This window comes from Octopus bimaculoides, chromosome 10 (genome assembly GCF_046866305.1).
Source record: "Octopus bimaculoides isolate indiv1 chromosome 10, ASM4686630v1, whole genome shotgun sequence".
In the NCBI taxonomy this organism is placed as follows: domain Eukaryota; kingdom Metazoa; phylum Mollusca; class Cephalopoda; order Octopoda; family Octopodidae; genus Octopus; species Octopus bimaculoides.
The window spans coordinates 54618832-54633791 of record NC_142937.1 but is presented as its reverse complement, the minus strand read 5'-3'; the positions used below and the strand labels follow the sequence as shown (position 1 = coordinate 54633791).

The 14960-nt window shown below is 36.1% G+C and overlaps 1 protein-coding gene across 35 annotated transcripts in view; it reads right to left on the bottom strand.

Moving 5' to 3' along the window:
* Positions 1 to 14960, bottom strand: part of LOC106872761 (uncharacterized) — a 417879-nt gene that overhangs the window by 33831 nt on the left and 369088 nt on the right. For all 35 annotated transcript variants that reach the window (XM_089358676.1, XM_089358664.1, XM_089358645.1 and 32 more), the window contains one exon: positions 14751 to 14806. In XM_089358676.1, coding sequence (XP_089214802.1) covers positions 14751 to 14806 — 56 coding nt within the window. The remainder of the gene's footprint in view (positions 1 to 14750; positions 14807 to 14960) is intronic.

Sequence of the window (14960 nt, the reverse complement as noted above, 5' to 3'; positions counted from 1 at the left end):
AGAGAATTCTTAACTCCCCAGACAGATTCCATCCACCCAACTTCTTTAACTGCAACTACAATGATTCCTGCCCTTCTGAATCAATAAGTAATTTGCCCTTTATCTCAAGCAGACTGTCTCAATCTCCTTTCATCCTATACCCCCCACCCCTGTGCCATTATCACCACCGATTTTGTTTTGTAGACATTAACCTACACAAGTTCAAACTAAATATCAAAACCTATCAACTTCACTAGCCTATGGCTGCAAACACTTAAGGCCATTGCCCATTCTTCTTAGACAAAATTTATTCAAAAATATGTGTGTGTAGAACCACTTGACAAAATGTTGCTACATAAACTATTACTAATTTAGATGAGAGGAAATATTAAAATGCCAAACAAGAGTAGAGCTTCATTGTTCTTTTTCTTTCAACTCAGATTGACTTTGATCTTTTGTTTCTCTTTGCTTGTTAAAGCACTGGCAATGCTCAACCATAAAATTATTACAGAGCTGGACAAAATACTTAGCAGTATTTCTGCTGACTCATTATACTCTAAGTTCAAATTCCACCAGGGTCAACTTTGCCATTTATCTCTCTGGGGACAATAAAACAAAGTACCAGTCAAGCACTGAAGTTGAAGGTATTAATAAAACCAGAATTTGGAAAGACATAGAGATCAAAGTAAATACTAAAAGGTTTGGCTGAGGTAAATATGAATTTTAGCTGTCTATTGTTTGATTGGGAAATATGCACAAGAAATAAATTGCAGAAAAGTGTGGCTGTTAATGAGATGAAGGAGCTGAAATTTATGGAAGAATTAAAATAATTTCGATAATCTAGAAATTTTAAAATTCTAGAGTTTATCCATTATGTTGAGATAGCCACTGATTCAACTGCATTTCAGGAATATTAGAAAGAGTATCAATATAATGTCTAGATTAAAGAGGAAATTATATTTTCTTGATTCTTAAAGTGTTAATTCAATCTCTGTGATAGAAAAATTGAAACCTAAAGCACACCAGAGATAGTCTAACGACCAGGTTTGACACCCATCCAATCCCTGCAACTATTGAAAAAGAAGTAGATGATATTAGTAATATAACATATTCAAATAATCATAATGTATAGAACATTTATAATGTTAATAGAAATATAGAACAGTTCTACTAGTTGCTGTAGTTTGTCTCTCTCAAGGGAAGTTTCTCTGAGACTAACTACTACAGCTATTTTACATTTGTACTAACATTATAAATATTATACACATCATTAGTTTAATCTAATACTGTCTCTAATGTATACATTGATAAAATAATTATATATCACCTGCATCAACTGGACAATCAGATGTTGTTATACAACACTAGTCACAATGCGCTTCTAATTATTTCTTGATTGTGCCCTTCTTTCCCATGTAACATACACATAGACATATCTTTATTTATCAATAACAAGAGGATATGAGAGCTTGATTCCTATCATCTCCCTCGGTAATTATTCTTGGCATTATGCCTCTATATTAATGTATGTTTTAATTTAATAAGTATGTGTGTGTGTGTAGGAGGGCAGTGTATGTGTGTAAATACACACACATTATATATATATATATGTATATGTGTACATATATATATATATACATAATGACTGATGTTCAGATAATGCATTCAGACAATTTCTATGGTGCATTTTTTTCCCACAAATCATCAAAAGCAAATCAGAAAACACCTGGATTTTGGCAGAGTGCCACGGTGAATGCTGATAAAAAAAATCTTGGCAATAAGCCACAGACTGCCCTCCCATCCACACACCCACACCCACACACATAACTTGAGAGCAGTAGTTAACAACTAAGGGCTATAGATGATGCCTTTTTAATAATATAAACAATACGACTTATTCAAAACATTAAAGTGAAAATTAGTTAAAACCTTGTTAACTATTTCTACACTTTTTCAAATATTCATGTATTTTTGAAAAATTATTTTCTTGTTTCACTTCTGTTTAGGTCAGAGTATGTGTATGTATATACATAGGTGTATGGATATACATGTCTGCATATGTGAACATAAATGTAACAGAAGGTTGTGCACATGCATGTGTATGCACCCACACATGAACATGCAGGCACAAATATATATTCTATAAATGTGATATATAAATACAACTTTTCTTCAATTCTATCCCCTCTATCTAACCTTTCTATATTATAATCCTAAGGGTTGTCTCAACTTTATGCCAGCTCATTAGATATTTGTTGCATTGGACTCCTCACTTCCACCTTTGCCTATTTTCCTAATTTCCTACCAACTCAATGCCCCACCCCTATCTCATATCTCTAACATTTGAAATTCTCACTACCACTAATCAATAATTCCTAAGAAATCAATCTAAACCAGTGGTTCTCAACTGGGGCCCATATGATCCCTGAGGGTTTATATAAGATTTTCAAGGTCCATGCAAGCAAAATAGTAAATTGGAGATCAATGGTTGTGTAGTAACGCCTTCGCATGCGTAGTCTTACGCATGCGTAGAATTAATAAAGCAAGCGTTTCCCGCTCAATTCATTCTCTTTCAAGCTGGCCAGCGATTGAGCATGGATGTATGTTTAAAAGCTGTCTCTACATCTTTCGGTCTTATACTCGACAGCTCGTTATTCTCACTTCTAAAGATGTATAACTAAAGATTTGTATGTTTTACCAAGTAAATAAATGTTGTTTAAGTTGTTTAGTCTGGAGTTCAGCGTTCCGTCTATTTCTTTAATTTTTTAGTAGAAAGTCAGGTATACAATCTAAAGATGTATAACCCACTTTCTACTAAAGTGGTGACCCCCGACGAAGAAAAAACGCAGCATGAACTACGGATTACCAACTTATAACTGGTGAACCACGACTAAAGAACAAATACGGCCATGGAGACTGACTCATTACCAACATCTCCAAACATAGTCAACACGACTCAACAAGCGCGGTTTTTATTCTCGTCTCTGTTAGAGTGGATTTTTTCCACTCACGAAAAACAGACAGGATTTATGGCCTGCTTTTTATGTTTTTATATGTCGCATTTCACACTCTCACATTACACATACATCTTTTATGCCACACAATAACTCTTGTTAATCATTTCGCACGGTCGTTCTTTCATCTTGGGTTAAGAAAATTTTTCTTCAAGGTTTTCGCTAATGGTCGTACAGAAATTGTGTCTGTCGATTGTTCTGTAAAAGCGTACCTTTTCAAACACTCATCACCAAACAGCCTTTTCGCCACCAGCGTCGTGCGCCAACCAAGATTACCACCGTGACGACAACAATTACTACTATCAATTACAAGCTTTCCCCCCGACGTCGCCAAGTTTCAACTGAATCATTACCACCACACATACAGAACACAGCTAGAGCAGTTCCTGCACCGACGTTTTCATCAATGTACTCTATCTCGGTGTTTTGGGATTTTTCGCAGCCTATACTACAGACACTTTCACTTGTTCTGTTTTTTCTCACACACACACTTGTGCACTCATACATTTTCTTTCCTTTCAGGGAAAACAAACACTCAAGACTTTTACATCGCGTGATTCCAGTTTTCTGGACAGTTGTCATCACGGTTGTTTTGTCATTTCATTTATACATTGCATGTTCTGTGTTTATTCTCACACACACACTTGTGCACTCATACATTTTCTTTCCTTTCCGGGAAAACAAACTCTCAGACTTTTACATCGCGTGATTCCAGTTTCCTGGACAGTTGTCATCACGGTTGTTTTGTCATTGTCATTTCATTTATACGTTGCATGCATGTATTTCACAAGTGTACATTTCATTTTCTTTGAATTTTCTTTGTGTGTGTTTGTACCACATCTTGTGGGTGGTTTTTCAGTGGCCATCCTGCCTCAGGCGTTCTAACAGATTTTATTTATCGTGCGTTTCCGCTCTGGCGAGGGAGCTCTGTAGTAACGCCTTCGCATGCGTAGTCTTACGCATGCATAGAATTAATAAAGCAAGCGTTTCCCGCTCAATGCATTCTCTTTCACGCTGGCCAGCGATTGAGCAAGGACGTGTGTTTAAAGCTGTCTCTACATTTTTCGGTCTTATACTCGACAGCTCGTTATTCTCACCTCTAAAGATGTACAACTAAAAGATTTGTATGTTTTACCAAGTAAATAAATGTTGTTTAAGTTGTTTAGTCTGGAGTTCAGCGTTCCATCAATTTCTTCAATTTTATAGTAGAAAGTCAGGTATACAATCTAAAGATGTATAACCCACTTTCTACTAAAGTTGTATTTTAAGGCTCCAGGAAAAATTTTGTTTTAGATGTGTCTATTGCAGAAATCAGCTCAGTGTTTTTTCACTAATGTTTAACACTATTCAACATGTTTCTTGCCACTGAAAAATTTTCTCTCAGATAAAGCTATTGCAAACCAACACGAGTGAATGGACGAAAAATAAAATAGGAATTTTGAAAGAAGCATCTATAAAACTAGTTTTTAAACACTGAACAGCTATGGGGGTCCACCAGAATAAAATAGTAATCAAACGGGTCCATAGATAAAAAGTGTTTGAGGACCTGAGGACCACTGATCTAAACAATCTTTATTGAACCACCCTAGGAACAATCTTTATTGAACCACCCTAGGAACAATCTTTATTGAACCACCCTAGGAACAATCTTTATTGAACCACCCAAGGAACAATCATTATTGAATCACTCTATCCTAGAGGAACTCCAATAGCTTACAGAAACCAGGTCACTTTTTACTTTATAGAGGTTATGCTACTGCATAGGGGCAACATTGAACTACTCAGCTGATGTTTGTTGTAAACACTGAAAAGTTTCATCAATGGTTAATGCAAAGAAGGCTTTATAGCACCACATACATGTTGATTTCAGCCATATGTTGTGGGAGCACAATTCAGCTATGATTGAGAAGAGAAGGATATTTTTAGTTTACTTAGCCAACAATGCATTCTTTCAGTTTGTGGAGAGCCTGTAAAGGTCAAGAACATTGCCCATTCTCTTTTGACTAAGTTATATCAGACCCCAGACAGAGCTAGATATGTAATAATATGAAAATGACTGGGGATTAATTCCTATTAAAATGAAGTGTAAATTTTAAAAAGTGAAAGGTTTAATCAATTATAACTTCAGTACTTGACTGGTACTTTAATTCATATTAACATTATAAATGTGGTATACATTATGATTAGGTGGGAGTATATGTATGTATATGCATACATAAATGTAACACATGCTTGTGCACATGCACATGTATGCACCCGCACATGTACATGCTGGCACAAATATATATTATATATTTATGCTGCTGCTTCTGCAGTATAAAGGTGATGGCTAGCTAAGTATCAAGGATTAAGAAAGCACAGTGTTTTTAAAATACAACCTATTATTATTATTATTATTATTATTATTATTAAATAATAAGCCTAACTAATTAGGGAGAAAGTTTGCTTGGATGAGATGCAGTTCAGTTTTGTACCAGGTAGAAGCACCACTGATGCTATATTCCTGGTACAGAAACTGCAGGAGAAATACTTAACCAAAGATAAACCCCTATTCCTGTCTTTGTTGACTTGGAAAAACCTTTGACAGGGTCCCCCGATCCCTTATCTGGTGGGCGATGCAGAAACTAGGGATTGATGAGTGGTTAATAAGAGCTGTACAGGCCCTGTACAGGGATGCCATTAGTAAGGTAAGGGTCAGCAATGAGTATAGTGAAGATTTCCAGGTAGAAGTAGGGGATTACCAAGGATCAGCCCTCAGCCTCCTCTTATTCATCATAGTCCTCCAGGCAATAACAGAGGAATTCAAGACAGGTTGCCCCTGGGAGCTCCTCTATGCTGATGACCTTGCTCTCATAGCGGAATCACTATCAGAGCTAGAGAACGAATTTCAGGTGTAGATGCAAGGTTCAGAATCGTAGAGCCTTAAAGTCAATCTATTAAAAACCAAAGCCCTAGTAAGTAGGAAGGCGAACACATCACAAACCCCTTCCGGTAGGTGGCCCTGCTCGATCTGTAGATAGAAACTTCATAAGATGTACCCAGTGTAGGTAGAAACTTCATAAGATGTACCCAGTGTAAGCTATGAACATATAAGAGGTGCAGCAACATCAAAGGAAGGTTAACCAGGAAGATAGCCTTTGTGTGCAGCAGATGCATGGGGAGCAATAAACACCACAGATGCACAGAAAACAGACTCCATCACAAGCCAAGGGGAGAAACTAGAAGTAGTTGATAGCTTCCGCTATCTAGGTGACCAAGTCTGTAGTGGGGGTGGATGCTCTGAGAGTGTTACCACTAGAATAGGAATAGCCTAGGCAAAGTTCAGAAAGCTCTTACCTCTACTAGTGACAAAGGGCCTCCCGCTCAGAGTGAAAGGTAGATTGTATGATGCATGTGTGCGAACTGCCATGCTACATGTCAGTGAAACATGGGCTGTGACTGCTGAAGACATGCATAGGCTTGAAAGAAACGAAGCTAGTATGATCCACTGGATGTGTAATGTCAGTGTGCATACACAACAGAGTGTAAGCAATCTGAGAGAAAGGTTGGACATAAGAAGCATCAGATGTGGTGTGCATCAGACAACTGCGCTGGTATGGCCATGTGCTGTGTATGAATGAAGAGAACTGTGTGAAGAAGTGTCATTCCTAAAGGGGAAAATTTAAACATTATCACCACTATGGATATATTGGGTCTTGTCCAGTTCAAAACATTTAAGAAGATCACAACTTCTGAATTTAACATCTTTTTATCATCATTGTTCACTAAAGATCGCTGTGACTACATCAGATCCTGTCATATTTATTATGGACAATGCATGCATCCACAAATGTGTCAATGAAATTGATCTCATGCCACAACATACGGTTAAGTATCTACCTCCTTATTCTCCAATGTTTAATCCCACTGAGGAAATGTTCGATGAATTGAGATATTTTATGAAGCAGTATCTACAGAGTCATAAAAATGATCTCTACAACAGACCAGAAAATTTGCCCATGACAATTCACAGAATGAATATTTTAAAAACAGTAATGTATCTTGCAATGGATTCAATATCTGCTGTAAATTGTGCAAGATATGATCAACATCAAACATTTTTCATCCCACAAGCATTGAATATGAAGGATTTGTGGAATATTTATGATTACAAGAGTTTTAAAATAAATTTAAATCTTTTTAAGTTTAGTTTTTTGTTTATTTTTCGCTATTCTCGTGCTAAGATACTATTGTATATGTTTGTTTAAACTTATAGGTGTCTAATCTTATATATATAAAAGACAGACATTAAGCAATGATGATGATGATGAGTTTGTATTTGTTTGTGTGTGTGTGTGTGTGTGTGTGTGTGTGTGTGTGTGTGCACGCGCGTGTATGTTCCTTATGCATTCCAAAACCGAATTGCTAATCTTGACATATGGGGTATCAAAAAAATTCAGCAGGCTTTTGGCTACCAACTAAACTATATTTTCATTCACATATTTGCATTACTAAAATTTAACATTGTCATTTTTCTTTTAGTCACCTATCATAAACAACATTTTATATCGCTACCACAATGACAATGACGTCACATTTTCTATAGAGTGTTCAAGTGTTCGTTACCTATGATAGGCCAATGACTGACTAATATATGTGTCTGTTAGTATACATACATTTTTGTGATGACTGACACAAAATGACAGAGATAGGCTTCAGGTGTGCATCAATGTATGTGTGTGTGTGTGCCTTAGTTTATGTATGTAACTTTCTCCCACCCAACAGTGAACCGCACCGATATTGAAAGTTTAGTTGCAGCCTGGACTTTAAACAAACAACAGCGTTCACTTTGGAGTACTACAAACATGAAGATCTGGCTGATTTAAAATCACTCACAATACTCACAAATATATCTAAAAAAAAAATGTTATCCTGGTTATTATAACAAATTCGGAAACTTGAAGTAGAAAGCTTCAGCGACTCTTTCAATATAATTACAGAAATGTTATTCCACTCCTTCTAACCAGTTTCAAGATAATGTTTTTTTAAACAGTCCTTGTATCCTTCATCACTGTGAGTATCAACATCACACAACCTTTTTACTGCGTTAGTCAGTATTTATTTTACAGCCTATAACGTTACACAGTTAAAAAATAGGTAGTAATGTCAAATTCATTTATATCTTGCTACATGCATCTTTCAGCAAATATTTTAAATTAATGTTACAACAACAGCATCTTCCTTTCTATACACTTGGTTCAGCATTCATTTCAAAACTGTAAAATAAATTAATTTTGTATGAAAAATTGAATTATGCCTTCTGAATTTTCTTGGGCTTTCACTTTCTTCACTGTGATATTCAATCGGGAATTTTATAACATTTAGTACATATTCCAAATAAATATTGACTTTCTGTACTTTGTTACATTGGTGATGCATAGTAACTTTTGCTAAATTGATGACTTTCCATTTTTTATAGTATAACTATGCTACAGAATGTATGTTTTGCACCTATATTGACTACATTTCATTTCGCTTAAACTATGTATGTGTGCATTTTGCTGTTTTCAATATTATCAATTCTATGAGTGTGTTCGTCTATAGTAAACTATAGTAAAGAGCATTTTACGCTGTTTTAATGAGCCCACATTTAATGAAGTAGCCATCCTTATGGTTGGTGATCCCCATGAAAAGCATGATATTCTCATTCATGTTCTAGATAACAACCTCAAATGTGTTTCACGGACTCATCTCTTTTATCATGCTCTCCAGTATACTCTTATTCTGTGGAATGGACAAGACGGGTATCATCTCAATATTCCACGCATTGAACCTACAACAGGATAGCCAATTACAAACAAAAAAGTGTTGTCAAATGACTTCTTTTCTTACCAACTGATGTGAAGACAAGAACAATCGAATAAATTACACATCAAATAAGCTTTATTTTCACTTACATATTTTCTACATTATCTCAACAACCAGCTATAGTTATTTCAAATACGCTTCTCTACAATGACCAGGTTTCATTAGAAAATGAAAATAGTTTCACACTTTCAATTTGAACCAAAATTACAAAAAGTTGTATTATGAGAGTGACAATGTGTGAATAATGAAAGTAATGTTTCTCTGAATTAGTCACATCTATATTATAATAAAGAAAACGCCTTATTAACTATCTACCAAATAAACTATGTTTTTGATTCAAGAACTCTTTTTTACAACTAAAATAACCTCAGAAACTATGTTGGGTCGCATGATTTTCAAGTCATATTCAGACAATATTTTGATTTACTTCCAATGTTTCACTTTCGTCCGATGTTTCATGCATGCGTAGAATTCTACTCAGACAAACATTTATGAAAATGTACACATAAATATTGTATTAAAATAAGCCACAACCAAAACAACCGCATGATTCCATATATGTCAAGTTGACAACTTTGCTTCATCAAATGAAAGAATGCCATAATATAACTTCGTCTGATACACATTCACACACTCGAGGTAAAACTTCTGTGCAAATTATGTTATCTCTTGCAGTGTGCATGCACAAATTTACAGCTCAAATCCAATTGAAATGATCTTTATTATGTAATTTGTGTTTATGATGAGCATATTTAAAAACCTGATCTTCAATATAAACTTAAAAGGAAGTTTTCACAGAATTCCTGTCCTTTATCTCTTCTTTCTAGCATGTCTGAGGTGACATTTCCGCCCCCCACTTATTTTTTTCCCTAAATTTCTTCTGATTCCTATGTTTTCAATACAGGAGATTAGGATTTCACCCACAGAATACATTCCCAATATTTTAATTTCCTCCCTCTCCACACCAAATTCATTTTTTACATTTTTCAAATTTTTATTTTTGGTAATACATGGAGACAAAACAGTATAAATTTTTAAGAATTTTACCCATCACCTCACCACTTTCAAAATGCTACACACTCCCAATGTTTCACTTTTAGCTTTTGGAAAACAGGGAAGTTTCTTCAGAAATAATGTCATTTACTTATTGTTTCTAGCATGTCAGATTTTCTGGTGGTGGCCTGGTATTTTTTTTTAAGTCTACTATTTCAGTAGAATTCTACACATGCAGGAAACATCAGCAAAAGTGAAAGATTGGGAGATTTTAGCTTTTTGAAAGCTGGTAGGTGATGGGTGGGCAAAGTGGAGGGAGGGGCATTGAGTGTTTCTTTAAGAAAAATTAAATTATAAAAAATGTATATATATATATATATATATCATCATCATCATCATCGTTTAACGTCCGCTTTCCATGCTAGCATGGGTTGGACGATTTGACTGAGGACTGGTGAAACCGGATAGCAACACCAGGCTCCAGTCTGATTTGGCAGAGTTTCTACAGCTGGATGCCCTTCCTAACGCCAACCACTCAGAGAGTGTAGTGGGTGCTTTTACGTGTCACCCGCACGAAAACGGCCACGCTCGAAATGGTGTCTTTTATGTGCCACCCGCACAAGCCAGTCCAGGGGCACTGGCAACGATCTCGCTCGAAAATCCTACAGGAGCCAGTCAGGCGGTACTGGCAACGGCCACGCTCAAAATGGTGCATCTCATGTGCCACCCGCACAAGAACCAGTCCAGGGGCACTGGCAACGATCTTACTTGGCTTGCCGGGTCTTCTCACGCACAGCACATTTCCAAAGGTCTCGGTCAGTAGTCATCGCCTCGGTGAGGCCCAATGTACGAAGGTCTTGCCTCACCACCTCACCCCAGGTCTTCCTGGGCCTACCTCTTCCACGGGTTCCCTCAACTGTTAGGGTGTGGCACTTTTTCACGCAGCTATCCTCCTCCATTCTCACCACATGTCCATACCAGCGCAATCATCTCTCTTGCACGCCACAACTGATGCTTCTAATGTTCAGCTTTTCTCTCAAGATACTTACACTCTGACGGGTATTCACATTGACTATATATATATATATATATATATATATCATCATCATCATCATCATCATCATCGTTTAACGTCCGCTTTCCATGCTAGCATAGGTTGGACGATTTGACTGAGGACTTGTGAACCAGATGGCTACACCAGGCTCCAATCTGATTTGGCAGAGTTTCTACAGATGGATGCCCTTCCTAACGTCAACCACTCCGAGAGTGTAGTGGGTGCTTTTACGTGCCACTGGCATGAAGGCCAGTCAGGTGGTACTGGCAACGGCCACGCTCAAAATGGTGTATTTTATGTGTCACCTGCACAGGAGCCAGTCCAGTGGAACTGGTAACGATCTCACTCAAATGTCTTTACACGTGCCACCGACACAAGTGCCAGGAAGGCGACGCTGGGCACAGGTGCCATCACGATTTCGCTTTTGCTTGCCCCAACAGGTCTTCGCAAGGCAAGTTTAGTGTTCAATGAAAGAGACGTTGGCATGGGTGCCAGTCACTGAATTTAGTTCGATTTCGATTTCACTTGCCTCAACAGGTCTTCGCATGCGGAGTTTAGTGTCCAATGAAGGAAGGTACGCATGAGTGGGCTGGCTACACCCCTGGCAGAGGCCTTGGATTTAGGTCTCACTTGGCTTGCTGGGTCTTCTCACGCACAGCATGAGGCCCAATGTTCGGAGGTCGTGCCTCACCATCTCATCTCAGGTCTTCCTGGGCCTACCTCTTCCAATATATATACATATATATATATATATATATTTATATATATATATATATATATATATATATATATATATATATATATATATATATGACCGTTGACTGAACACTATTCAATTTTTTTTCTCCGTGTTTTTCTCCTTGTCTCCGTATTCTTTCTGTTGAAGAGCGTAGCTCGAAACGTCAAAGACTTTCCGTATTCCCGAGCGTCATACTAATACATCCTTTTGTTGTTTACACCACCTGTCCTCGTCTGTTATTGTTTTTTCGTACATTCTCCCATATATATATATATATATGTATATATATTTCCCAGAGTCATAATCTCTGTATTTTTCTACATAGATAACCCTCCCCCTAAAAAAAGTTACAAATTAAGAAATTGCGGTGGGGATAGGGGGAAATTTAGATATTGAAAACGTGATTTCTAGACAAACTCGTATTAACCCCTTTTATGCGATGAAACAATACCTAGTTTCTGATCCTTCTTAAGAACAGAAAGCACTTTCATGCAAATCGTACCCTCGCCCTTCACTATTAAACAAACAATAACTTCCATTATTCCATTAACTATATATCAGCTGTGCTGATTCTGCCCATAAGAAAGGAGCAAATAATACAATGTGCCTGTAGGTCATAACACTCGGGCATTGCTGGGATGCATTGATAGTTTTTAAATATTTAAGATCTTAATTGGCTTTGATATCAAAGGGATGAATTCATTCAAGAAAAGGATGAATCCATTCAAGAAAAGGATGAATTCATTCAAGAAAAAGATGAATTCATTCAAGAAAAGGATGAATTGATTCAACAAAAGAATGAATTCATTTGAGAAAGAGATGAATTCATTTGAGAAAGGGACGACTTCATTTGAGAAAGGGACAAATTCAATCGGGAAATATTGTAGTTAGTTCCAAATGAGTTTTCTGCAGATAAAATACTGTTGTTGTTGTTGACTAAAATTAAATGTGGTTGTTCAATTGAGTTAAACTTAGAAAAATGAAGACTTAAAAGATGTCAAGAGACAGAAACTCAACAGTTTTAGATACAAAAACAAACACACTAATTACTTTTCTAAAATACAAGAAATAGTTATATTTCTAACCTAATTATTGACAATTTAATAACTACCAATGCTGACATTTTTTTCTAACATCTTATTCTCATACACACATCCATGTTAACATCACTATAAAAAGTCAATCTACAGCAGCCTTCTGTATATTTTAAATGAAAAATAGCTTCTTTTTTTTTCTCTAAAAGTACAAAATGTAATTGGAATAAACATTACAAATTATACAACTAAGATTAAGGTTTCAGAGATGTATCTCTGAGTGAAATTTAGATGATATAGGTGGGTGGGTTTGAGGTTTCATTTACAGATGTTGAGCAGTTTACCATGATACATCCAGTAGATGTTAAATAGTTAATTATCTGGCACATAGCTTCTTTTCTATGCTAACTTCTACATAGAACAAAGCACTTAACTCATCTGATTTGACTTGTGATAAGTAAAAACTAACTATGCTCATTCTATTTTCCATAACATTATCAGAAATAGAGGTACAACTTCAAAGAGATAGGGAGCTATTGAGCTTTCCCTTCTTAATTCAAGGTGAACCTCCATTCTTCTGATGCTAGCCTGAAGATCTCACTATCATATGTTCCAGAGCTGAACTTTTGGGTCTCACCTGAAGGATTACCACACTCTCAAATACTTCCCTAACAGAGGGTCTTTACCTATTAATCTTTCATGGATTAACAACAACAGAATTATAGACAGTTAGGCTAGCAAACTTTATACATGTATATCTTGAGGTGAATGCCTGTTGGGTCAACGTTCTCATCAAAAATCCCAATCAAGCAAACCAAAGAAAATTCCCAAGCTATATATTCAAACTGTTCCCACAATAAAAAGCTAAAAATGTTCCCCTCTAGACATCAACACAAACCAAGCTGATTCAAACCACACTGGCCTTACTCAAAAACCATAAATCACCCTTCTCATATATATATATATATATATATATATATATATATATATATATATATGACCGTTGACTGAACACTATTCAATTTTTTTTCTCCGTGTTTTTCTCCTTGTCTCCACTTTACAACTCCTTGTAAAACCCACATTTGTAACACTACATAATTCTTTTACTGTATATATGAATAATTAAATACACATTCTCTGTATATATGGATAATTAGATACACATTCTCTTCAGACTGAACTGACAATGACAGCCCAGCTTCAACAGAGAGAACCAGAACAGGAGTTGGTGAGAGAACCCTAAAAGCTTGACATGGTAAGAGGAATGAATAACATCAACAAATCTAATAGCAATGGTGTTTAACTGTTAGCATGAAGAATGTTGTTAGTTTATAAGAAGCTTCATGTTCTCTTCATACATCAAAACTGTTGAGAGCTTCATACTAAAAGAACCAATAATTTAACAGATATTCCATTATGTAACTATTAAAAACCAGGTCTATGACTGAGAATAGATGATCTTGTAGAGAAGGTCATGGCAGACATTGGATAACAGAAGCGAAAACAAAAGAGGGTTGAGAACAACAACTTACTGTTTCATCTTTGATATTTATTTAAACAATATTTTTTGGTGTTGATGTCAAAACAGCTAACTAACCTTAAACTAAGACACCTCAACTAAGGGAGAATTTCACAGCAGATATCTGGGTTTGGACGGGTGCACATTTCTGTGAGGATTTATCTGTTTATGCATGTATGTTGTGAGCATGCATCTGGGTAAATGAGTGCTTATCTATGTTTATGTTGTTTTGTACAAGTATATATGTGTGCAAGTGATTCAGTGTACATGTGTGCTTGAGAACTCATGGTTGTCTGTCTCAGAACTAGAACAAATCTAAAGCAATACATACACATACCTTCTCATTTTCACATACACGCATGTGCATATATATTTGCTGTGTGTGTATATAAAAACATGTGAAACACCCAATATAAAGTCAACATAAAACAGACCAAGTTGTAAATCGTTATAACCTTTCTCTAGAAGAAAAAGAAGCAATAAGAAGAGGAAGGGAGCAGTGATGGTGGTTTTGGAGAGGGTGGTTGTCTTATTATTGGTAGACAGCTTTATAATAGCAGAAGTACTCTACCTTTGCCCGTTCCAGCTGCTTTCTTTGTTCTGCATATGCAGGGGGTGTTTTAAGAGCTGCAACAACAACAACAAATGAAGTATTAATAAAATATTAAAAACAAAATTAAATAAAGTAAAATTTAAATAAACTGATAAAATAGTGATTAGTAGTTTGGAAAGCTAGCATTCAATTGTATGTGTGTGTGCACGCATGTGTGTGCACGCATGT